Below are 27,850 nucleotides of genomic sequence, written 5' to 3'. Positions count from 1 at the left end.
AATCTTGATAGTCTCTTTTATAGACATGTATACGAACATACCTATAAAAGACACTATCAAGATTATAAAAACTAATTTATTAGACCATAAACGCATCAGTAAACCTGAAATAGAAAACTTCATAACTATCCTGGAATTCGTACTGAACCATAATTTCTTTTCTTTTAATAATAAAATTTATCAGGAAGACGGACTACCTGTGGGAGCACCGGCCTCCGGAATTTTAGCTAACATATACCTCAATCACTTGGAATACACTCAGATAGTAGGCCACATTAAAGGACTAGATTTCTGGGTACGCTTTGTTGACGATACTTTTGTCATTATAAACAAAGAACTTAAGGACAGTCAAAGCATTCTAAATACCTTGAATACTTTAGACCCAAACATTAAATTTATAGCGGAAGAAGAAGAAGGTACACTCAATTTTCTAGATATTCAAACAATTCGGATAAACAACCACTTCCAGTTTAAAATACACAGAAAACCCACTTTTACACCAACTACAATTAAAAGCGATTCTTTACATCCCATTTCACAAAAGAAATCCGCCTACTACAGTTTCGTCAACAAGGCCTTTGAAATCCCGTTAACAGATACAGACAGAAAGAAGGAACTATCTTTCATTCGTCAACAAGCCTTACATAACGGTTTCAGTTTGAAATTCATTAACAAAATCATTACTAAGTGCAAATATCAACAACAAATTAAACTAAAGCAACAACCGGAGAATGCAAAGAAATACGTCAAATTCACCTTTAATAACCCGAGGATTTATGAAATCACGAATTTGTTTAAGAAGCACAATACCAAAATAGCTTTCTCAACCAATAACAATACAAAACACAGATTTTTAAATCACAATAAAGTTAATAAACTTAAAGATGACGAATTCCTGGAATCTGGCATTTTCAGACTGACATGTACCCAGTACAAAAAAACATACGTGGGGCAATCTGGGAGGAGCTTTTTAATTAGATATCAGGAACATGTTAATGCAGAGAAATACAGAAGATACTCTGCTATGGGAGCTCATATGAAGGAAGCAAATCACAATTTCACTAACATCAGAAAAGATCTCCAAATTATCAGTAGGATTAATAAAGGAAGTTTAATGAATAACCTAGAAAACATCCACATTACTCTCGATAAACTAGAGAACAGGGAACGGAATCTAAACGAAACGAACGAAAAAACCTCCTATACGAACAATTCAGTAAATACGTGGAAATGGTAAACAGTAAACAAACAAGACAAACAAATGAAATACTCGAACACGACGTCACTGAAACACAACCAGTAATCACTCCCCCCTCACAAGACGTACTAGATGACGACACAACTCTACTTCCCCTTTCTCCGGAATATTCCACGAACAATCAGACCATGTCACACCGCTATCACACTAGGTCGTGCACGAAGGCAGTTCTCCAAGGCAACGCGGATTAAACATTTGCCAGATAAGGTAAGTCAAAGCCACGCAATCTCGAATACAAATATCTTCCCGCTATCTATTTAGAATTCAGAGCTTTTTACTTTTATCATATGTTATATTTTAATATATTACGATCTCCTGCTGGTTACAGATCGCGAGGCAAGCTGCCCGAATCAGATCGCCATTTTGTATAACAGAAGCCACCACAGGGTTTTAACAAGTTAAACGACTAACACAATTTCTTTTATCACATTCCGAAGAGTAATTCTCGGAAGTTAAACAGTCAACACGGCCTTTTAACCACAAGAATATCACTCAAGGAAGTTATTAAATATAAACAATAAATACCTGAAGACTGGTGCATATGACATAAACTTTCATTCAAGCACAAGTGTTTTTGAATAAGTGCCTTACCATAGACACTTTAGAATATTTTAAAGTATGTTTATTAAAAACAAAGTGTTTAACAGCACCACAGACGCAAATTTTAATTAAGATATTATTTTCTCACAAATGCCTGAAGATTGTTACAAACACGAACTTTTTATTCACGCCACCTAATTTTATCAAAAAGAATTTTACCATAGATGCTTTTAAATATTTTAAATATGTTTTTCATCATTTAAGTTTTTTAAACACAATTGTAAACGATACGGTAATTTAAGTATCATTCACATAAATCTCCTTACCCCCCCCCCCCCCATCTTCCAATTCATTTAAAGCATCTAGAACAATAGTTTTTGGATTCCCATGGGATATAGTTTTAAGATCCAATGTGCTTGCTTTTAAATGTTATCATCTAAGATTTTTATATACAGCTGAAGATGACCACTAAGTGGTCGAAACATGTACTGTGTTTGTTAATGTATTTTTAAGTTTGCCAAAGGCAAAAGAAATAAAGTATCGATTAGGTGGCTTTTTAGATTAATTTGTTGATTAAACTCATCGATACGGCCATGAAGTGGACAGCTTGCAATCGCAGAGGAGTTTCGTGGTCATTTTCCAGAAGTTGACCAATTGATAGGGTGTGTGAAAAAGGTGTCCTTGAAGGCACCCTCTCGAGTTTCAACTTTCAAGTCAGAAGCTCCAGACATTCCACTTCCTCCTCCTCCTCTTGTTTTGACAAGATAGGGAACCTGGATTGAAGCCTGCGCGTATTATAGCCAGAATTTACAAGTGGTGAAACAAATCGTGGATTAATTGGACAGCATTGAAGCCACATCAATCAAAGTAGTGCAAAAACTTATGGTAGATAGTGAAATTGCAGGGAAACTTGCTTACATAAAAGCAAATTTTTGATTTCTTCCTACTGCCATAACCGCTCTGGAAAAGCCAGAATGTCGCTAGTGCAGCAGTTACAACTTGTGCTGAAAATGGTGAATGATTTGGATCGCAAGTGTACCAAAGTGGGAAAGGCTGTGTCTGAGAAGATGAAGGTTATGTAGAAAAATAAAGGGCATCAGACAATGTGTTCAATTGCTAAAATTGTGTCAGGTGAAACATTTTCTCTTTATGACATTGACAACAATGAATTAATTCAAGTGACATTGTTTGCTTTAAGTATTCTTCTGTTGTGTCGGTGGTGGTAGAAAGAAGTTTTCCTACGAATAAAGCTTTGATGGCTGATAATAGACAATTATTTTCATTTGAAAATCTACACCATGTCTTTGTTGTTCATTACAACTCACACATTCTGGAATCCTCAATTGGGACCTTTATGACTGAGAAATGTCTGTTTTGTAAACGTGTAGGTATTATTTTCAAAGTTTGCAACTCAAAAATGCATTACAAAATGTCTGTTTTGCCAATATTAATAGCTTGAATTCATTCTGTTACCACACACGAATAAATACCTATGAAAACAAAAATGACATTGTACAAGTCCTATTATACACCAATTCTTACATACAGTCTCGAAACCACAACACTGACCAATAAAGATAATTCCAAACTCTAGGCAGCTGAAATGAAATTCCTACGCACTACGATCCAGAAAACCAGGCAAGACATGATTAGAAATGAGAACATTAGAGAAGAAGTAGGAATAGATGATTCTCTCCTCAATAAAATTCAGATATCAAGACTGAAGTGATTTGGTCACATGAAGAGGATGCCAGTTAACAGAACTGCAAGGAAGGAATTTGACAGAAAAGTAGAAGGAAGACGACCCATGGAAAGGCCATGAAGGAAATGGATAGATTTAGTTAAAAATGTTGTACTGCTGAGAGGTCATGATTGGGACAAGTTGGTGGAAGAGGAATGGTACAAGGACAGGATGAGATGAAGGAGGCTCATATACCACACCCAGGAAACTGGAGATGGTATAGGATGATGATGATGATAAGAAAACAATACAGAAATCATAGAAAATGAAAGGACATTAAAAAAAAAAATTAAGTCAATTCCTGCATATTTTTAGGTCATAAATGCATTTTTTCTTTTGCATTTTTAGCAGTTTTTAGATCATCATAATCCTAGCCCTAGTAATGAGTATTATAGGAAGTGTTAACATCAGGGAAGTCGTCGCCCAATTAGTGGGCAATGCACAAACCGGAAACAGGACTGGTACGTACTACGAGAGATGACGACAGTACGAAAGAACCATCAAACAACAGTTCCTACATCGAACGTGTCCAGATACCAGAATCTATAAATGGTGAGGTGATGGCATAAATTACTGCAAGTCTCTGCATAATAGTGTATTTTATTAAATATACATAATTTCCATCAATTTTTCTGTTTCCATTAAGTTCAGTTTTCATAAATATGCTGTCAAGTTTATTATCCTAACAAATCATTATTTTAATTGGTACTTACATAAATTCTTATTAATGATCCTTAGTTTCTCATTTAAATATACTCTATGGTTAGTGTTCTGTCACCCCACCTCTGGGAGTATCTAGAGTCTCATTACTGCTAGTTGCTTTACGTCGCACCGACACAGATAGGTCTTATGGCGACGATGGGACAGGGAAGGGCTAGGAGTGGGAAGGAAGCGGCCGTGGCCTTAATTAAGGTACAGCCCCAGCTGGATTTTAATTTTGTTGCTCGGAGAACTGATGGTAGGTGGACAAAGCTTGTGCTTGAGTGGTGTCCGAAAGATCATCTCAGACCAAGGGGAAGACCACCGGACAGATGGGATAAAGACATCCGGAAGATTACTGGGATCAATTGGCAGAACATCGCTCAAGACCATCCCAGATGGAGAGACCTCATGAAAACCTACCTTGCTTTGGACTTAAAGAGGCCACATCATAAAAACGATTGAATATGGCTGATAGTGATAGTGATTATTATTGATTATCAAATATTGTCTTCAAGCCGTAAGTCTGAAGTCTGGCGCCCAAGATATATTGTTTATGGAGAGGGAAATGAGCGAATATTTACTTATGTTAAAATTAAGGTGACCTGGCACGTTACAATGTGTGCATTTTACGTTGTGTATGTACAGGTGCAATGTAACATACAGGAAATCCATCGTTTCTAAGGATGACAGTATTATAAGGCATAAAAAATACGAGAGAACAAATATGAACACCTTTTCTACTGGGGCTTATTAAATAACAATGTATTAAAAGTTTTGTAAAACACCAGGCAACAAATACAATATATTTGCACCAAGGCCCATAAAAGTATCAGCGCATTATTTTCAGATCACATTCTCTATAAAACAAATATCAGATGTAGCCTTTTATTTCAGTCCGGTGGGTTATTAAACAAAGTTTTCTTGTCACACTCTTCGACCATGAATTATTTGGAGGTTAAACTTGGCTATGTGCAAGAGGATTACTTTGACCGCCATCTCGAATGCGACAACACTTCAAACAACTTGAGTCGAAACATGAAGGTGCGAGTTTCAACACACACGCCACCGTTGAAAGATGCGGATGCTTTTCCACTTCCTGGATTTTAATTTTGTCTTGATTAGTAAGCAACATCACAATTTTTCCAGTGTCCATAACTGGGCTACACAAATGTGCATGCCAGTCAACTTCACATGATTAATTTCCTAATTCATATGTAGGCTATCACGCGAAAAATATTCGTTACCCTTCACTGTATCACTCAACACAGAATATATTTCTAACTTCTGAGTGGAATGTGAAATACAAGCACAAACAGGCTTTCTGGGTTATTCAGCAATATCAATTAAAACCAGAGCGCAGAAATGAACTTTCCTGAGGCTAACGATTTGTTTCCAGAAAGTGTAAATTTGCCCTGTAGAGTTTCTCATTTATGTGCAAGTTCCTCCAACTGGCCTCCTATTCGAGGGCTCTAATCTGTGGTGGAAATCACGTTCCTTTCACAAGGGATAACAAAGAACATTTTCAGGCCTAAGAAAAATGTGATTGTACTAAGCGGTAATAGTGAAGATTCGTGACGGTACAGGTGAGGTATTTTTATATAGATTTAATGCGACACGAAAAGGGACTGCAAATTTACCATGTGTTAAGCGAGAAACTGTCTTAAGAGGTAATCCACTAACAAGGTTTCACTATATTTTCTCGTGTCTGGTTATTTCGGAAAGGTTATTCCCATGTATATTTATAGCAAAAAACTTATCAGTACTCTACTGGCACTTGAAATATGTATGATAAGTTAGGTTAGATAATGCTATTTGAATAAGAAAACTGAAACATTAGCCACACAAGCCATTGGAGTGATACTACTAGAAATTTTCAGAATGAAACTGAACATACGCATTCACATTGTCTCAGAATTAGAAAACCAATAAGTAAACCGTAGTATTGAAATCTGTGAAAACACAAGTTTTGAACAAACTGACTGCCCTTTCATACTGATTTTAATGTGTATGGAGTTTTCCCTGCGACTTTTGCAAAACATCGGATATAAAGGCAATGCACTATAGAGAGTAAATCTTTCACCGTTATTAATTCTCACTATAACGGACTTATACTGTAGATCTCCTAATCATAACAACCAAACAGGAAGAACAAAACATCATCCATAAAACTATAGCTCACACAATAATTAACAATGTAACAGCCATTCATATTACAGTATAAGATATATTAGCAGAAAAAAAAAATGACTCAGTACCTTGTTCTCATTAAGAAATAGATAACGCGCATATCATTGGCTTTAGGATGTTTTGATGTCTCCAAGTAGTTCATGAAGATCTCTTCTTCCAATGGAGTCAGTTGCAAATTCAGTACCATTCCAAGTCTGTCCTCTTTCTCGCACACTAAAATCAGAGAAAAGTGCATAAATCAATTACATTGCCAACCATTTTTACAATCTTGAATCACACCCAATACTCAAAAATAAATAAATCTACATTTACCTCTAAAAAAATGCTCAAGTAATTCAATGCAGTTGGCATCATTGCGATTAAGCCGCTGTATTCTGTGTGCTTCCGAGACCTGGCCTATGATGACCAAGAGAGTGATTTTAAGCCTGTTGAGTAAAATAACAGATTGTAAAAAACAAACCATTTATACAGCATGAAGAATAATAAATTCCTTTTGTTAATGACTTTGGTTTTATGTTCCTTAAGGACAATAATAACAAATCCTAGAGATCATTATAAATACATACATCTACAGATCATGCCAGTGAATGTAAACTTCTCTATCTTGTGGGGATGTTTTCAATCAGAAGATAAAAATGTGGATTAACTGCAGAGCTGATGCAGCTAATTGAGACAAATCATTTTATTTAGTAACAGAAGCCTGCTGAAGCTTCTTCATTAAAATAAAATGATATTCTTGTGTCACCCAAGAACAGCAACAAGAGCTCCTTATGGAACATACAAGGTTTATGAAGACAGACGATTTCCCTGTTCAAATTAAATCAATGCACTTTGTGAAGAGATTTAGTTTAGTAATAATCTAGAAGTATGTTCCGGTGTATTCATGTACTGTAATAGTTTGATGATATATTACACAAAAATCCCTACTCGGAGACAAAGTGTTTATTATCTACTAGACCTATTAGACTATTATTTACAGTTATTTGAAGTTCGTTCATGTTCGAGTTTTCCACTCAACACAGTTGCTACTTACGATCGTGCTTAAACACAGTGTACACCAGCTCATCAAACTCTTTTTCTACAACAGGCTTCACACAGCTCACGATCCTTCCAGAACAGTCCACTTCACAGCTAGTCGCATCCTGCATACCTGCCTTGATTCAGCACAGTACTCAAAATCATCTCAAACTCACTCGCAATTGACGCAACAGAGATTTGTTTACCTCAGGTTCGCTGTTTATATAGATAGACCCACAACAGATTCTCGATGAATCCCCTTCCAGACCATTCTGTGCATGTTGTTTGTTGTTAATCCGCTTCCAGCTCCTTCTAGGAGCTTCCTTATTTCAAGTCTCAATATGACATCGGCACTACTGCTTTGTTCACTGGCCTGCCCACTTTACTGTCGCTTTGCCAGCACTGTCACCTCTCACTGGCCCATCCTGCACTTATCCTTGTCACAATACTCCACACTTAAAGCTGCTCGGTCTGATTAGCTCCACAATAAGGCAGCAGCCAGCCTAGGTGCACGACCATCATTTTCTCTCGGGGAGGCCGTTGGATCCTGTAGACTACGCCGACAATCCAGGAGATAATGGTGTAGGGTACTTCCCATGGTGACCTCCCTTTCATCCGTACAGGTTGGTAGAGCCGCACTCGGTCACCTTCCTTAAATCCCATCACGTTTGCCTGCAGGTAGTAAAGGAACTTCATCAGGTTGCTAGTTACCTTCAGGTGTCATCAGGCATATTTGTGGATGCCATCAAGCAGGCCCACCAGTTCCCACGTGTTGTCTGTCACTGGGCGTTCTTGTTACAGGACTGTCCTAAACATTAGGTAGCATGGCAGACAAAACTCTGTTCGCGAAAGAGAGGCATCCTCTCATCCCAGTCTGACTGGAGAGCTAAAACCACATTCCTAAGATGCTCCTTAATTGTCTTTGTGATCCGCTCTTCTATGCTGCCTGACTGGGGCTGGAGAAGACCTCAGGCCACTTGGTCAAACAGTCTGTGGCTAGAAGTAGGTAGCGATTTCCGGGGTCTGATTTAGAAAATGCTCTGCAAAGTTGATAGCTATGTTCTTGAAGGGTGATGTGACACTGTACTGCTGCATCTGGCCTCTATTCCAGGTAAAAGGGTCTCAGTTTACAGAACAGGTGTCACACGTTCGGCACCAACTTTCTATGTCCCTCCTAAGGTGTACCCAGTAGTAGTGCTGCCAGATCCAATGAAGGTCTTACTCATCCCAAGATGGCCTGCAGTAATGCTTCTGCATTGCTCAATAACCACTTCCATTCTTTGTCCCTCGGAATTACCAGCTGGGCGGCCTCCTTTTTGATGTCAGCTGATCCCATATACACATCAAGTGAGTGTCATGGAACTCTAAGAGAGTTCCATTTACCCTTGAAAAGTGGGCTACGCTTGGTGAAGTCCTTCCATGCTGGTTGCTGACCCAACTAAAGTTCCCACAGGATCTGTCCGACATCATCGTCTGCAAGCTGTTCCCTCCTCAGAGTGGCAAAATTATTCAGACGTCCACTGTACCTGCGTGACTCTTAACCTTCTGACAGAAAATGCACTTCTAGGGGCATGCAATGAGAGTTCATGATGAAACTGGAATGCTCTGCAAGCATTCGCGTTCATGTATTTCTTGAGGAGAACTTGCTAACACCCAGCTGTATGGATTCAAAACGAGCACCGAGCGCGCAGGCATTGTGGGGGACAGCATGCAAGCAAACGCTGCTACAAAGTGCCAGCCAAGGCCAAGTGACGTCACACCGAAAGTTCTTTTCGATTCTATGGCATCTCATCACGAACGGAAGGTTAAATCATAATTTCGAGAACGTCACCTTGTAGGCCTGGACAAAAAATGCTATTAACAAAAATTTCATTAAAATCGGCGGAAGGATGGCCGAGATATGAATTTTTTAAGATGCTCACATTTACAGTCTCACCGTCCGACCTTGGGCAATAAAAGGAGGTTGCCAGCTTTCAGTGTGACAGTGTGTCACTGGATGTGTCAGTGTGTGTGCGAGTGAGCGCATCGTTGTGAACCAGTCGCCTCGGTATGTAATACGGTTTGTTACTTTGTCCAGCTCGGGACCAGGGTTCGAAAGTACGTAATACTAATGTTGAAAGCCTTCTCTGTGGACTCTAACTTTGCGTGTAAGCGAAAGCTTATTCTTGTTAATATCAGTCTGACGAGTCGTGTAACATCATTTCGTTTTGTGAACTGTGTAATTGAAGAGATTGTACATTTTGAAACTGTGCTTAAAGGACTTAGGGCATACAGACTGTGCTTTAGTTGTTCCCTCTACAGGAGACTGTGTTAGGCTATTTCGTAAAGGTGTGCCCTAGTGACAGAACAATTCTTTTATGGACAGTGTCACTTTATTTCATGAAGAACAGTGCCTACTTTTCTTTCAAAGACTGTGTCAATCACTCCGTGAGAAAAACAGTGTCGACATTTTCTTTTCTTAAAACTGTGCCAATCTTCATTTTAAAAGACTGTGTCAATCCATTTCACAGAACTGTGCTAATATTTACTTTCATAAAACTGTGCCGATATTTCCTTTCAAGGACAGTGCTGACTCGTGGAATACGGCACCTTTATTTCTTTTCGAGGAACTATGCCAATTCCCCTCATAAAGACTATGCCTAAATTTACGTGTAATACTGTGCCTGAGTGATAATTTTACCTCTGAGAAGTTGCATGATTTTTGTTAAGACTGAGTCGTAACAGAACTTGGTTCTCTTTCACAAGACTGTGTTATAAATGGTTTCTTTTTGTCTTCGCAGATACTTTAATTTATTTCTACAAGTGTGTGTGCTAGGACATTGCATGTACTCATTGCAAACAGTGCAGAGACTGTGTCCGAAGGACTTAATTTATTTTCTTTTGAGATTGAGTGAAGTGGTAAACCATCGTATCTCAGAAAGCTCCAGATTATTTTCATTGCTTATCACTTCAAGTTCGATAGTGACTATTGCATTATTCTCACAGAACTGTCACTTTGAACTCATCTCTCTTTTTTCTCAAATGTGCGTCCAACACCATTTACAGTGGAACCTATTCGACCAGCAAACAGTGTCTCGCCTTAATTCGCAGTGCAGTGCGGTAGAGAAGTGTCGTATCAGATTCACACTGGATAGAACACTGTCTTATAAACATCTCCTGAACATCTCTGCCAAAGTACGAACTCGCAACAATATAATTCATAAGCTGTGTGGAACAACTTGGGGATCTACAGCTACTCTGAGATATTCAGCTTTAGGGTTGGTGTACTCGACTTCTGAATACTGCGCTGCCGTGTGGCTAAATAGTGCCCACACAAACATCATAGATACCCAGCTGAACACTACAATGCGTCTCAACACTACAATGAGTCTCATCACTGGCACAATCAAATCTACTTCCATGCAGTGGCTACCAGTGTTAAGTCATATCCCTCCTCCAGTTCTCAGATGTAAAGATACTCTCCAAAGAGAATTCAGTAAAATAGTGAATAAACCAGAACTTCCGATATATGACATCGGCGATGCGAATATTAATCGTCTGCGTTCGAGAAAACCACCAACTAGAGATGCCATGAACTTGTGGAAAAGCAACTACCAAGACAAATACTGCCTGACAATGCCTTCTGTGAAGAAGACGCCGCCAACTGGTTTCAACCTCTCTCGTAGACTATGGTCCGCACTGAACAGGATCCGAACAAACCACGAGAGCTGTGCAGCCTTTCACTACAAGTGGAACAGAATCCCAACGCCTGAGTGTTACTGTGGCGCTGCACAACAAACAGTGAAGCACGCCATCATAGAATGCAGGAATAGAAAATACAATGACAGTGCTAGTGATTTTTTTTTTTTGCAACTACAGAGGCTAGAAGTAACAGACATGAAAGTAGCGAGAATGATTGCTGGCACAAACAGGTGGGAACAATGGCAGGAGGGTACTCGGAATGAGGAGATAAAGGCTAATTTAGGAATGAACTCGATGGATGAAGCTGTACGTATAAACCGGCTTCGGTGGTGGGATCATGTGAGGCGAATGGGAGGAGGATAGGTTACCTAGGAGAATAATGGACTCTGTTATGGAGGGTAAGAGAAGTAGATGGAGACCAAGACGACGATGGTTAGACTCGGTTTCTAACGATTTAAAGATAAGAGGTATAGAACTAAATGAGGCCACAACACTAGTAGCAAATTGAGGATTGTGACGACGTTTAGTAAATTCTCAGAGGCTTGCAGACTGAACGCTGAAAGGCATAACAGTCTATAATGATAATGTATGTATGTATGTACAGAGGCTATAGACTATATAAACAATTTGGACATACGTATATAGTGTAAATCTTACAACAATAGATGCTGTATCACTAGCCATATGCTAAATAAATAAATAAAATGTTCTTATATATATTGTTATAATTATTCCTGCAACATTGTCTTTGTCTGGTGTACATATGTTTTAGTTATCACATAATCTGTTAATTTTTTATTTGGCTGAAGATGGCCACTAAGTGACTGTAACTATCCCCAAGATTGATGTCATATCATTTACTTGATATATTGTATTGAAAAGCTGGACTCTCCTGTCAATTTATTTCTTATAAGTTTTAAAGAGTTATATGTATTTTCAAAAGATTATGTTTGTTGAGCACTAACTTGTGTTTGTACAATTTTAATTCACTCTTCATGGGTTGTTTTGATAATGACTGCCAAGGTCTGAACTTGTGATTGATTTTCCATTCACTATATCATTTCTCTTTTTATTCTTATTTAATCATAATGCTATAATACTTTGTATAATGTATATGTTTGTATGTATGTACCTATGCTTATTTCTCATATTTTGGCTGAAGATGACGCTAAATAGCGTTGAAACTAGTTCCAAGTAAACATGTTGTAACTTAACCATTATAACATTTATTTCTATTGAAAAGGTGGATCCTTCAAGGTACCTATCTTAAGTTACCTATCTAGGTGGTACTACTCGCAAGTAAAGGTGACCCATGGTGTTCTCCGCGTGATGCTGCTAATTACAAGTAGTCTCGTGGTCCTAATTTGATCATCCCTTGGTTGCCCCACTTAGTCGCCTATTACGACAGGCAGGGGATACCGTGGGTGTATTCTTTATCTGCGTCATACACTCACAGGGAGTTGTGTGTTTGGTCCACAAGAGCTATTTTATTAAGTTCAAGTCCGCCGGCAAGCTGGTTAGGACACCCCTATCTACCACCTGGGATGTGCCACACGGGAGCATCCCCTCTCCCCCTGCTATGCCAGCGTAATAGGTTCGTGGTATCCACCTTTTGCTTCAAGCTCAAACACCAGACTCAGTCTGAGTTTTTTTCTTGAACTCTTTATAGATCATTTCATTTACCTCGTCTAAAGTTTCAAACACTGAACTCTATCTGAAGTACTGCCATGAACGGATTTTCTACGATTTCACTTACAACCTGTATGTCACTTTTTTAATTTTTTTTTTTTATTTTATGAAACACCGACACAGATAGGTCTTATGGCGACAATGGGACAGCATTTGCCAGGTGTGAAAATGGGAAACCACGGAAAACCATTTTCAGGCCTGCCGACAGTGGGGTTCGAACCCACTACCTCCTGGATGCAAGCTCACAGCTGCACGCCCCTAACCGCACAGCCAACTCGCCCGATAATGTCACTTTTTAATCATACTTCAAGAGAGTGTACCTCCTCCTGTAACTCGTACTGTCCACCTGTAAGTTTGTTCAACTAAGCTTGAATTTCCATCTTAATTTCACCCCGACAGCTTTTGACCCCTTTTGTTCTAACCTGTTACATGAAATTCTGGCAAAAAATGTCGAGCCATTTTCAATGGTACTGCAATCTCTTAAAAATATATTCATTAAAAGAAACTGATCTTGAAAGAAGCCATATTCATGCTGCTTTTTATAAACAATGCCTCTTGCTTTTGTAACAAATGCTCATAAAAGAGAAACTAACTTACTGGTATTTTCTAACTGATTTCTATCTGACAACTGTTTATAATTCTAAGTTTAATTTGCAAGATACACATGTCATATTGTGCAAATTCTAGAACACAGATGAAATCTACACAAAATCAGTACAATTTTTTAAACTTAACTACACCACTTCAAAAAGTTATTTAAAATACTTCACTCATCCCTTCCCTTTCTGAATATCATATATTCTACACTACATAGTATAACATAGTTCTCAATCCTGTCGAAGAAAAACCGGGTCGTCAGTGCGCCCTTTTAGCTTACGATGGTTAAACTGTTATACTATGAGGGTAGAAATATTCTTCAACATAAGAAGTTTTACAATTTAAAAAAGTGTGCAATGGCTTATATGTAATTTTAACGTATAGCCTACTATAAGAATTTTCATTTTACAATTTGCAGTAAAATACCTACATCAAATTTAGAAACACATTTTTAAATTAACCAGTTAATCCTTATCAAAAATAAATTGTTTATTGACTTCAAGTAACTAATGTAGATTAAAATGTAATTTACAGTACGTAATTTTCACCTATACTTAGAGATATCATTGTTTTCATTTTTCTCTGCAATCTCTGTTCTGAAATATGGAAATGTAACAATGCAAGTGAAGCAAGTTGAAGAGAAAAGGTCGTCTGTGCATCTTTTAGTTCGTGTTAGCTACACCATTAAAGGTGTGTCTATACTTTGATAGCAACAATTCTTCAGCATAAGAAGTTCTACTAAACAAGTTCACAACATCGTCGTCGGCTGTAACTTGTTCCGAGTATATATAACTTCTTCCTGCATACATTGACCAGTTTAACTCAGTTTATGGATGTGTTTACGATGACTAAACAGACCAATCCTGGCATAAAACCTATGCCCACACAAATCACACTGAATGGATGGGGGAGGGCGGGGTTGTAATTGACAGAGTTTTCTTGCTTGTCGCTTCCGCCACAGTGGATGGTCCAAAGCAAATTATTCCCATGTCTGTATATCTATACCAGCTGGTCCTTGAAACGCTTAAGAGGGGCTCCATGAGGTCTGTTCACCATAAAGAATTTGGCGGGGAAGCCTGTTATCACCCATGCGGTGAGCATGGCCTAACCATCTCAGTTGATGAGCAATGATTGTTGCCTCAATGCTATTTAGCTGTGCTTTGTCGAGAACTGCCATGTTGGTCACATAGTCCTCCCACTTAATATTCACGATGAATCTCATTTTCTGTTGGTGGAAGCACTCCAACCTGTTTCAGCATTGTGTCTAAGATGGAAATACTGAACTCAGGAAGTGTTAATTCTGGGGCAGGTTGTGCAAGTACCTTCGTTTTTTTCGCATTAATGGCATTAATGGCAAGACCAAGGCGATCACAAGCAGTTTTAAAGCAGTTGACTGACTGTTGTAGTTCTGCAGGTGTTAGAGCAAGAGATGCGATGTCATTGGCATACTGCAGTTCTGCAATCTTGACAGATTGAAAAAGGCCTCCATCAAAACGAAATTTAATCTCCATGCCTAAGTTGTTTGCAGATGATTCATGCAGCACGGCAGCCATGTACTGTGTGAAGAGTGTAGAAGCAAGCACACAGCCTTGTTTCAATACATGAGTGATTGGAAACGAATCTGATACTTGGTTACCATGAAGAACCTGTCCAGACATGCCAACATGAAGACCTTGAACCAATTCCACATAACGTTCAGGATATCCAAAATGTCTCGATACTTTCCACATAGCAGATCTTGATACTGAATCAAAGGTTTTTTCCAGATCATAGAAAACTAAATACAGAGGCTGCTGTTGTACTCTGCATTTTTCCTGCAGTTGTCTAGCATGGAAGGTCATATCTGTTGTGCCTCTTGAAGTTCGGAAACCACATTGAGACTCGGGCAAAATCCTCTCCGAGATAACTCGGAAACCGGTTTGATAGAATTCTTACAAGAATTTTATCTGCAATTGACAAAAGCGATATACCACGGTAGTTCCCACATACACTACGATCACCTTTCTTGAAGATGGTGATGGTAGCATTCTTTAAGCTGTCAGGTACTTCTTGAATTTCCCAAATCAAGAAGGTGAGTGTGAAAAGTCTAGTCTTCAAGGGTATACCTCCATTTTGTATCAGTTCCAGAGGGATGTTATCAGGACCAGGAGCCTTTCTTGGTTTTAGTTAATTGAGTGCTTTGGTGAAGTCTGTGTATGTAGGTGGAACTGCCATCCATGACTGTTGGGGCTGCTGAGGGACATTATGAAGAAAGTCCTCAGCAACATTGGAGACACGATTAAGAAGTGAAGAGAAATGTTCCCTCCAATGCTCTAAAATTTCTCCATTATCAGTTAAAATGATGGAGTTGTCAGCTGACTTCAATGACCCCGATGCAAATCGAATCGGACCATATATCTCCTTTATGTCAGCATAGAAGTTTTGCAGGTCATGGGCATCAGATAGTCTTTGCAGTTCTTCAGCTTGTTTCCACCAGTTATTCCTAATTTCCCTAATTTGTGCCTGATATTCTCCTTTAAGTTCCAAGAAATGTGATTTCTTCACATTGGAAGATGGCTCTTGAAGATAGGATAGGTGGGTTTCCCATTTGGCACTGATCAGACATTTAATTTCCTCATTATTTTCATCAAACCAGTCCTGTCTTTTTTTCCTCTGAAAACCAACTGTTTCCTCAGCTGACTCAGTGAAGACCTTCTGAAGCGTGGCCCATTCCTGATTTGTACTATCGCTACTGACCGGATGACTACCCAGATTTTTTTATTTTTTTTATTTAGCTAATATATTTACAACCCGTGTTTCACCTACAGGTATATAACGGGATATTAACAGTTATGATAACAACACATGGATACATTATTGAAGTGAATGGAAGATTTTCTTGAGGAATTCTGTTAGTTCGACAGTGTTACAGGGGAATTTCACAATCGTTGGTAGGGGAGTTGATCATAGCACAGCTGGTCGTTCTCTTGAGTACGTGGTGCATTCAGTCAACAGGTATTGAGCAGTCTGTGGAGATTTTTCCGGGCAGCTACAGAGTGGTGAATCCATTGTGTTCATTTTATGGAGATAGGATTTAAAGCAACCATGATTTGTAAGAAACTGGGTGGTTATGAAGTTGGGCCAAATAGATGAGGACAGTCCGTGTGGTATATTAGGAATCAATAATTTTGTATGGAAGGAATCTTCGGAGCTGGTACATATGGAGTTCCAAATTGTTGTATAATATTCAGTTAGTACTTGTTTGACATAATTTAGAGGTGGTGATTTGTAGTCTATTGTAGATTTATAGCTGGCAGCAATCCTGGCAAGATAGTCAGCTCTCTCGTTCCTCCGAAGTCCTGCATGTCCTTTAATCCAGTGAAGAGTAATCTTGTTCGTTTTGTTGAGGGTAATAAGTTTGTCTCTGATTTGAGTGGCGAGAGGATGGGTAGTTTTCTTATTAGCTACGGCAAAAATTCCAGCTTTTGAGTCAACATGAATAGCATAAGTTGAAGTACAGTTTTTATGTAGTTCTATCCATTCCACAGCCATGATGATGCCCAATAGTTCGGCTTGGAATACTGAGCAATTAATATCTAACCTTATTTCAATGAAGATTTCCTTTGAGTTTTTCTTGACTAACATTCCTGCTCTGACATGGTTTTGTGTTTTCAATCCGCCTGTGAAGATAAGGACGTCTGCTTTATCTACAGCTCCTGAAGTATTTATGTTTATATGATTCTCTCTAAGATGGTATCATCTTGATCTTGTTTGGATTTCAGTTTCTTTCAGTGAAGGAACTACTACGTTTGTGGGTTGACCTCTGGAGATGGCTTTGATGCCGTTATGTAAAAAAATGGCTGCATCTATGGGCATTGTGCAGGGTATAGCTTGCAAAGCATTGTTTGAGACTGTTCTGTGTGCCTTTGTTGCAAATATCATAAAATATCTTTGTATTTGTTGCAATTTCAATTTGGCTCTTTTTGATATGGAGATGCTCCATACTTCTGTGGCATACATATGACGGGTAGAATAGCATGATTATGTATCGTCATCAAATGATGATAAGACATGCCCCAAATCGCTTTGGAACATCTAAGTTGTTCCGGATTTGCATTATTTTAATGTCCAGATATTGCATGTGCGGGTACCAGTCCATTTTGTTGTCCAGCATTACTCAGAAATACTTCATTTTTGACACAACGTTGAAATCCCAAGCTGTAACTGATGGATGACTGGTATATTCTTCCTTCTTCCTGATATGCATTGGCATTAGTGCTGACTTTTCCTTAGATATTTCAAGTTTGTGTTTTTCACACCAATCCTGCACGATTTCGAGGGCTGTCTGAAGCATGGAAAGGATATGAGAATGAGAAGGACCTCTGAACATGAGCATAACATCATCAGCATAAACAACTATATCCAGATCGGGTTCATTTGATAGATGTACGATTAAGCCGCTAATGATGACGTTCCATAGAGTGGGACCAGCGACCGAACCTTGGGGGCATCCTTTGGTGATGGCTTTTGAGGTTGAAGTCTTTCCCAGGGTGAAGTGGGCTGTGCGATCTTGTAAGAAGTCCTTAATGATGTTAAAAATGTTTGAAGGGCAGTTTTGTTCCCGCAAGCGAGCTAGAATACTAGAGTGCCATGCATTGTCGAAAGCACCTACAAAATCTAGAGCAAGAAGACAGCTTTCCAGTCCAAGTATTTTACACTGGTGAACAAAATCTGACACTGCTTTTATTGCATCTGTAGTGGATCTTCCTGCTGTGAATCCGTATTGTTGTGATTGTACCTGCCCGTTGGCTTGAAGAAAGTAGTTTAACCTCTCCATAGATAGTTTTTCCAGGCATTTACCAGGGACTGATAGTAAGCTGATCCCTCGATATCCTGCTACTGACTGCAGTTTTCTTCTGTCTGCTTTAGGAATTGCTATTACGTTGGCGTTTTTCCATATTTTAGGGAAGCATTCAAAATGCAAGCAATTATTGAAAAAAGTTTTCCAAAAGTTTGGTAGGGTATTGTGTATACTTATTGCTCCATCAATTCCATCGGCTCCTGGGCAATTTTTTATGTTAATTTTGGTTATAATATCCTCTACTTCATGGTCTGCAAATTCGAGTTCCGGCTGTGTGTTAGGGGCCCTAAAGTTCAAGTTTATCAATCTGATGTTCTGTTGTTCATCTCATTATCAGAATCTGAGACATCATCCAGAAAGAATTTTTCGAGCAGTGCCTTTGCTGCATCTATCTCTGACAAGGTTGAGGATCCATCTGTTAGGGTCAAAGTAGTTGAAGGCATATGTTCGGTAAAACCTGTTTTACTACCGTTGTAAATTTTCCAAGGAGATTCTTGGATGTTCTTTGTACAGAATTGTTTCCAGGATTCACATTTTGCTTTAACCCCTTAAGTGGGTTTGACGCCTAAAGGAGTCAACAGCTGTTGCACGAGTATTGGGTTTGATGCCTTTAGGCGTTCTTGTATTTCTAAACGTGTTCTTACGTAGGGTTAGCTTCCTATAGGCGTCTGACTATTCTTAATCACTTCTGCCATCTACTATCGTAATTTAAAACAAATTAAATTCATATCAGATGTGATTATTGCTGTCCTATTCATTTCCATCCGGTCTCACGCTAGTCGGGTTGTTCGCGCCTAGGTGGCAGTCCAACAGCTGTCTCGTGTTGCCTCCTACGGTCCGCGCCAAATTATTTGTAAATAATTTATTTGTATATATGTACATTGAAATAACTAAATTTGCGAGTTGTTGTCATCATTGTTGTTGTTGTTGTTACTACTATGATACAGTTGTTCTCGAACTCCATTGTCTATGTTCTGATAACTTTCTGTAAATTGGTCTGTATATGATGGTAAACTGTTCCGTGTGACGTGATAATGGCTTGGTTAGGAAAGACGTTGAATTATCTGAGAATCCGCCGACCGGATGTAGGAATCACTCAAGAAAACATTGTGTTGTGTGCCTGTAAAACCAGAGGCGACAGGAAACTGTCTACTACTGTGAGGAATGTGACGTGGCACTTTGTGCTTGCCCTTGCTTTCGTATTTACTACACTGTGCGCAATTACTGAATGACCAGAAAGTATGTAGAACCTATTGATGCATATCTGAAAACTTGATAAATGTTATCATAATAATGAAAGAAACACTTTTTAAATTCACTTTTGTATGAACACACTGTGTATATATGTATATATTTACAGGTTTGCTATTGAATTTCTACTATATCACTCAATTTAAATAAATCAAGTAAAATATATTTTTCTGTTGAGTATTTACATCTACGCTGGCCTGTGGTGTAGGGGTAGCGTGCCTGCTTCTTACCCGGAGGCCCCAGGTTCGATTCCCGGCCAGGTCAGGGATTTTTACCTGGAGCCGGGGGCTGGTTCAAGATCCACTCAGCCTACGTGATTAGAATTGAAGAGCTATCTGGCGGTGAGATTGCGGCCCCGATCTCGAAAGCCAAGAATAACGGCCGAGAGTATTCGTCGTGCTGACCACACGGCACCTCGCAATCTGCAGGCCTCCATGCTGAGCACCGGTCGCTTGGTAGGCCAAGGCCCTTCAAGGGCTGTAGTGCCATGGGGTTTGTTTTTTGTATTTACATCTGCCGCACGCTACTGTACCTATTCCAAAAGTATGCGTTGCGCTCAATAATTACCCACTGGCTGGTTGATGTTATGAAACTATTCCCCAGTTAAGGGGTTAATTAACTCCAACTTGTATTGGTTTCTGAGGGTTTTAAATTTATTTTCATAGATATTTTTAAGAGTTGGGTTTCTACTTTTCTTCAGTCTTCTTTTTGCTGCATTAACTTGTTTCCTGAGGGCATTTATCTGGGGAGACCAGCAAGGCTTGAAATTATTTGTTGGTAACAAAGGCAGGAAACAGATTTTATTTATTTCATTAAGTTGTTGCCCTAAGGATGCTAGAGTGTCTTCCAGGTGTGTTCTTGTGATAACATTAATTAACTGCGTCATCCATAGATTGCTGATTCGACTGATTTTATGTTGGAATAATTTCCAGTTTCCTACTTGCATGGCGAATTGTCTAGTAGAGTTGCTGACTTGATTAATTAAGTTTCTAGGAGGTGTGAGTAGATAATTCGAAGGAAATAAGGTTATGATGCGATGGAGTGTCTTCTTTACTGACGTGCCAGTTCAGAATTAAGTGGGCTACGTTGGTAGATGTGACAGTAATATCAATCCAGCTATCCCCCTGAGCACTAGAGAATGTGGGACCATCCTTTTCATTTACTGTGATCAGACTGTTCGCAGAAAGAAATTCCACAAGTATTCTGCCCCTAGCGTCTGTGATTGGGCTGAACCAGAGACTATGCTTACACTTGGAGTCTAGACCCCAGATGAAGTAAGCTGGGTGCATAGAATTCAGGAAGACTTGTATGGGTGAGAGATCTTGCTGTAGTGTATCATACAGTGGCAGATATGAACTGGCTATGTAAATATCTTGATTGCCTGACAAAGCAATGATAACATTATCAGTAGTGGAGAAACTGTGAAGTAGAATAAAATTATGTGAGATGTTAAACTCAAGAAGCAATATGGACAGAACATTAAAGAGGCAATAAAATCGGTGAGTGAGATAAACGATCTATTAAATAGAATTAGTGGCATGTTTTCGGGCTTGGAACTCACAATAAAGAAACAACGTAAGACAGAAGCACTCCACGCTTGTAGAGTGATCAACTACCGCATTCTCTCGGTGGACAGAGGAGCTATCACGCCCAGGCAAACCCACTACTCAGCCCCTCTGTGACACTGAGCGGCCCCATCCAGCAAGCATCTGCTTCCCTCATCACAAAACCGACCGACCCAAGCATGAATAGACATGAAATAAAACAGCTGATTAAGAAATCCGTAGACCCCCAAAGCAATGAAAGTTGTTATTCACAGGATGATGCTACTCGAGTGCAACAATAATTTGGATTGTGAAGTTTAAAAAATTAAGTACAGTCTCTGTAGAACACCCAAAGAAGAATCTTCCAACAGTACTCCTAAAATTCGTCCCCAATAATATACACATCATCATTCAGCAGAACAACTTGACTCACCTTAAAGAACCAACACTGAAAACAAGATTTACAAAAGCAAAATTTGACAACTCCACGCATATTGTTGCTGAAGTGAGCCCGGATTTACTGAGAGAACTGATTGCACTCCAAAGAATCAAACTAATCTGGACCATGTGCAGAGTTGAAGGCTTCATAATGGTCACTAGATGCTTTAAATGGTTACGATTTGGACACACTTCTAAATTCTGCTCCAACCAGCAAAAGTGTTCAAAATAAGCCGGTGACCATCACTGGAAAGATTGTGATAGCCCACGAATTCAACACTGTGCTAACTGCGTCAGAGCCAATTCATTCGTACAAAACAGCAGCAACCAAGAATGCCCCAGAATTCAAAGAATAAAGTCAATAATTAGCAACAAGACCAACTTCTAACATGGATACTCTATAGCAACGGATTCAATTTGAAGTTTAGAAGTACTGATTTGGTTTCTGGGCAGGTTGAGGATGGATCTTTTCAATCTTTTGCGACAGATTGGGATTCTCAACTGGCAAAAAAGGAGCTTATAATGTGTCCAGCAGTCATCTACGTTTCTTACGGTCCTTGTAACAAGAACATATTTTTTATCACATTGCCTGGTGATGATATAATCAAGGATGTGCCAGTGCTTTGAGCAAGGATGCATCCAAGTGGTCTGTTGATCTTTAACGTATAAGCCACTATAACTGTTTGTATGTTACAATTTGCAGTTAAAAAATGTGAAATTTAGAAACAACTTAAATGAATCAGTTTATCCTGATCAAAATAAATTGTTACAGTATTTAATTTTCACCTATAACCTTGGAGGCATCATACTGTTTGTGTGTGTGTGCATGTGTGGTGGTGTGGTGGTGGTGGGGGGAGTTGTTTTTCATTATCTCAATTTAATCTTAGCCTTGCTCACATCACCAGCAGGCGATTCCTTTGGAGCCTCAGCAATCTGATAGCAGCAAGTGTTGCTCTGACCATTGTAAATTACGAACTTCAGAGCAAGTAAGTAGACTGCAAGGCAGTAGGGGGGCCTCTCATCTAAGGCATGAAGTATCAACTGCTCCTTCTAGCAGCTAATGGTCGAGTGGATGTGCTGCGAGCTATTAATTCATATCATACCATCTTTGTATTACATCTGTGAACATTTTATTCCACAGTCTATTTTGGAATTTCTGTGGTAATCTGATGAGAATTGGATTTTCTCCATTCAGTTTGAATATTTGGATATTGGGATATAGAAACTTTAGTGTTATTACCTAACCGTTCATAAATACTGAAAGATTGAGGGTGTGAAATATAAATTGCTGATACTTTAACTGACTACTCAGAACGACTAATATTCGGAATACAGGAATCAGCTGATTTTTATTTATAGTTTCTTGATACACTACACCCTCTGTTCACGACTGTAGCCAACAATGAAATATTTGAATACGAAGAGCAACAATAATCAATAACAATACGACAACTGTTAACTATTTCGTCAATGAAATAGTGTACATTCTGCTGAAATCCTTTCTTTAAACAAAATTTACAACAGTATCACGTTACTTAAAGAAGTTATTATCTTCGTGATAAGTGGAGCAGTTGAACTGCTATTTGAAATACCCTGTCAATAGCCTGCACTAATATAACCACTGCCGAGGTTACGACTCTTTTTAATATTCTATCTTTGTATTTTATCAACAAACCTACTGATATTTTAATAAAAATGATCATGGCATTGTATAAGGAATGTTGTAGTTGCGTGCTAACACAAGTTGGCAGGACAAGTTGGTTCAAAATAACTAGTGGGCTGAGACAGGGAAGTGTTCTATCACCAATCCTATTTACAATAGTAATCGATGACATCATGAGAAGAGCAAAGCAGTATATGGAGGAAGAGAAATGAACATGATGTTATTTGCAGATGATATTGTGATTTGGGGAGAAGACGACAGGAAGGTTCAAGAACAGTTGAATGTGGTGAATGGGAAGATCGAAGAATGTGGATTGAAAATAAGTGTAGAAAGGAGTAAAACTCTTGGTATGACTACAGGGAAGAAAGAAGGGAAAGGTCAAATTAGACTTGCAGACAAGCCCCTGGAAGTAGTGGAAACGTTTAAATACCTGGGGAATGAATTAATCAAGAATGCTCGACTGGATGCTGAGATTAGTAAAAGGATTCAAGCTGGAAGTTGTTTCTATCATAGTGTAAGAAACATGTTATGGGACAAAGATGTGCCAACAGAAGCAAAGGATACTATGTACAAGATGTATTACGTACCCATAACAACTTACGGAGCAGAAACTTGGACAATGACAAAGAAGGATGAGAGTCGAATACAGGCAGCCGAAATGAAGTTCTTGAGGAGTATGATACAGAAGAGTAGAAGAGACAAAATAAGGAATGAGAAAATCCGGGAAGAAATTGAATTGGAAAAAATGAATGATAGAATAGAGAAGAGCCGACTAAGATGGTTTGGGCACATAAAGCGAATGAGCGACGAAAGAATGCCAAAAAAGGTGATGGAAATGCAAATCCAAGGAAGGAGAGGCCGTGGACAACCACGATTGAGATGGAAGGATACCATCCAACGCAGCATTATAGAAAGAAACCTGGACTGGGACACAGTGTTGGAGGAGGAGTGGTGGAAAGACCAAAGAAAGTGGAGAGGAACCATATTTGCCCCTACCCGGCTACAGCTGGATAAAGGGAAATGATGATGATGGTGGTGATGATTAAATAGAAAGAGAGATTTCTTCTTTCATGCAGTTCTAAATTACAGCTTGTAATTAAAACTATACCTTTTTTTTTTTTTTTGCTTTACATCGCACTGACACAGATAGGTCTTATGGCAATGATGGGACAGGAAAGCCTTAGGAATGGGAAGGAAGCGGCCATGGCCTTAATTAAGGTACAGGCCCAGCATTTGCCTGGTGTGAAAATGGGAAACCACAGAAAACCATCTTCAGGGCTGCCGACAGTGGGGTTGGAACCCACTATCTCCTGGATGCGAGCTCACATAAAAATATACTACATTCTACAATGACTCAATGCAAAACTTCAATGGGGATGCAAGTTTGATATAAATGAATTCCTTACCTAACATCAGGAAGATTGTGTTCACAATACTCTAGAGCTTTGGTGTGCTGTCTTTGGCTCATGAGGGCTCGAACCATGTAGGTATGTTGCCAAGGTTGTACCTCAGTTGAAGAAACCAATGGGTCCAAGATCATATCCAGGGCCTCCTGCAAACATTGTGAATGAAGTGTTGAGAAATATATCTTGGAGAATAAAATTCTTAAACAATAGTTAGAAGCTATGAGAAATGAATAAGTAATGATAACACAAACCTCAAAGTTCCCTTGGTCCAATAGATAAAACGCCTGTATGATTTTAATGTTGCTTGGACTCATGCACATAGCAGATGGAAACTTGATGAAGTAATCAATAGCATCTCTATACCTGTAAGTTTTATTAAAGCAAAGGATATTAAGAAATAAATGCATATAATAAAGTTTTCAGATTTATTAATCATTTTCTTTTCTGTGTATGAATGAAATGCTGTAGCTGGTGACAGAAATAATAGCTATATTTTATGGTATAAATTAGCGTGCAGGTATAGTCAAGCACAGAATAGTTAAAATAAAAACACCCTACTGTAGTGTGTTTAGATTTTGTCATAATTACATATCCCTTTTTTTTTTGACAAGTTTGTTTTAAACTTGAAGAACACAGTTCAAATGCTTCGATGTTAATTCCTCATACTAATTTATTTTTTTGCTATTTTTTTAATATGTTGCACTGATGCATAGGTCTTGCAGTGGTGATGGGGTAGAACAGGACTAGGATTAGGAAGGGAGCAACAATCGCCTTAATTAAGGTACAATCCCAACATTTGGTGAGAAAGTAGGAAACCATGGAAAATCATTTTTACGGTTGCCAAGGGTGGGGTTCGAACCCCCATCTCTCAAAAGCCAGCTAACAGCTATATGACCAAAACCACATAGCGAACTTACTCTGTACTGAAATTTAAGATGAGAAAACTAAATACATAAATGCAACTAAAAATTGGTCTCTTTCTTTCTTTCTTGATAACCTTGAGTGTCACAGCATATTTTTAGATCAATGTAAATTGAGAAATTCTTAAGCATTGTATAATCCTACAAATGTTAATATTTATACTACCTTTCCCGGTCAAGCAGAGCTGCAAGATCAAGAAAAAGATAGATGACAACAGCATGTTTCACATGGATGCTGATTCCTTCAATCAAGTAGGTCTGCAGCAGAGACTGGAGAGAGGGAGGTGGATAGGAATCATCTCCTCCATCAGAACACCAAAGCTCAGCAACTCTGGCAACACCTTCAGGTGATTCATGACTCAGAAGAGAATCAATGAATAATGGCAAACTCTCGCCACACATTGAGCTCACGTCTTCCAATTCCTTACGCCTAGAAAGTAAAAATAGAGAAGTAAGATTAAGAAATTGTAAATATATTTATGAATGAATTATTCAAAATTCAATGTAAAAAATGTTAATATGAAAGTACCCCATCAACCAATGTATTCACAGAACAGAGGAATGTCAAAAATAATTTCAAAAGTGTTAAAAGAGGAGTAATACTGTAGTTAATTAAATATAGATCTGAAGTGGGAATTTGATATGTGACCCAGACAAGAAATACTGAACTTCTTGTAATAAAGATATCTTAGAAATTTGTTTTGGACAAATTCAATGGTTTTGATATTTCTGTTATGATTACGATTCAATATTAACAATATGTATTCTAATTTACTTCTGACCAGGGCACTGTATAACTTTTTAATAACCTCAATATCAGTAAACTGCTTTGAGTTTCTGATCACAAAGCCAAACATCTTGTTTTCCATGCTAGTTACATGTGTGATATGATCACAATCTCAAAGTATTGTCGAACAAAACTCCTACAACTTTAATTATGGATACTACCTCAATTCACTATTATTTATGTAATAGTTAGCATCTAAGTTTTTATATTTCATTGTGAATGACATAGTTTTACATTTCAATGCATGATGTAGTAAATGATTCCTACTGCACCAAGATACTACAAGGTGTCACTTTGAAGATGATACATGCCATTCTCACTGGTAATAACTTGGTATAGTTTCAAGCCATAAGCAAATAATACATAATGAGAATTTCAAAGCATTTCATAAATCATTTATCATCATCATCAATGTCCCACTCCAGTCGCCCAGGTGTAGTTAAGAAACCTCCTACACTCCTTCCTGTCCTTCCACTTTTCCTGCTCCATTACTTCCGCCACATCCAACCCAGATTCTCTAATGTCCTACCAAATCCGATCCATCCAGCTTCTTCTCGGTCTTCCAACGGGTCTCTTTCCCTTAACTTCTCTTTCTAATTCCCTTCTTGCTACCCGTTCCTTTCCTATTCTTTACATATGCCCGAACCATCTCAGTCTTGCTTTCTGTATTTTCTGTACTAACGGTTCTATATTTAACTCATCTCTGATTTTTATATTTTGGATTCTATCTCTTCTTGTCCTTTTAACAGATGTTCTTAAAAATTTCATTTCTACGGCTTGGATCTTACTATCTTGTCTCTTATAAAATTGGCCCCATATTAGAAACCTGGGGGTGAACACCTGAGGAGCTTTGGAAAATATCAAAACATTGATTTTGGAACAGTAGGCTACATATTGCTGCCTATTTTCTAGATAACTAGAAATAATTTTTGAAAAGTTATAAGAAAAACCACAATTGTATTGTATTATATAGAACTTGAGTAAATCCCAAAAGGTTAGTTAAGATAGATCTCTTGGGAATGAAACCATGCTAAAAACTTGTTAGGTGTGGTTAAACATGATCATTTATTCTGTTGTATATGAAATGCTAAAATAATTTCACCACTGAGTTAATAAATACAACAGGACAGTAATTAAGAATATTGTCTGCATTACCTGATTTAAAAATGGGAGTTATAATAGATCATTCCCACATTTTCGGAAAGTGACAGGGTTTTAAAAAGGGGTTAAAAATGAATGTTAGCTGGTGGGACAGAATATCCACACAGCCTTTTAGTATACATTATATGGTGATATACCATCAGGGCCACTACATTTTTAGGTCTTAATTTCCTAACAGCTGTTAATCATCATTCGTTACAATATCTAAACTAAGATTATCTACCCGAGATATGAGAACTGATAGAATGACAGATTCGATACTTTAAGCAAAATTAGTAGGTTCATATACCGATGCAAAGTACTAGGCAAATCCCTGACATGCACTGTTGTTAGTAAAGGTATGACTGTTCAAGGGTATGTCTGTGTGTATGTCGGAGGACAGATAAGCTTGGTAGTCGTGTGTGTCGTGTGGTTATCTGGTAATCTCT

General features: G+C 38.5%; 1 protein-coding gene across 1 annotated transcript in view; it reads right to left on the bottom strand.

Moving 5' to 3' along the window:
* LOC136875909 (protein ELYS) overlaps window positions 1-27,850 on the bottom strand; it is a 194,817-nt gene that overhangs the window by 52,604 nt on the left and 114,363 nt on the right. The window contains exons 9-13 of the mRNA XM_068228248.1: window positions 25,641-25,904; window positions 24,806-24,917; window positions 24,555-24,700; window positions 6,741-6,853; window positions 6,497-6,641 (exon numbers count right to left, since the gene is read on the bottom strand). Of these exons, the coding sequence (XP_068084349.1) occupies window positions 6,497-6,641; window positions 6,741-6,853; window positions 24,555-24,700; window positions 24,806-24,917; window positions 25,641-25,904 (780 nt within the window). The remainder of the gene's footprint in view (window positions 1-6,496; window positions 6,642-6,740; window positions 6,854-24,554; window positions 24,701-24,805; window positions 24,918-25,640; window positions 25,905-27,850) is intronic.

This window comes from Anabrus simplex, chromosome 6 (assembly GCF_040414725.1).
Source record: "Anabrus simplex isolate iqAnaSimp1 chromosome 6, ASM4041472v1, whole genome shotgun sequence".
Classification (NCBI taxonomy): domain Eukaryota; kingdom Metazoa; phylum Arthropoda; class Insecta; order Orthoptera; family Tettigoniidae; genus Anabrus; species Anabrus simplex.
The sequence above is the reverse complement of the archived record's forward strand: the minus strand, read 5'-3'. Positions and strand labels throughout refer to the sequence as shown.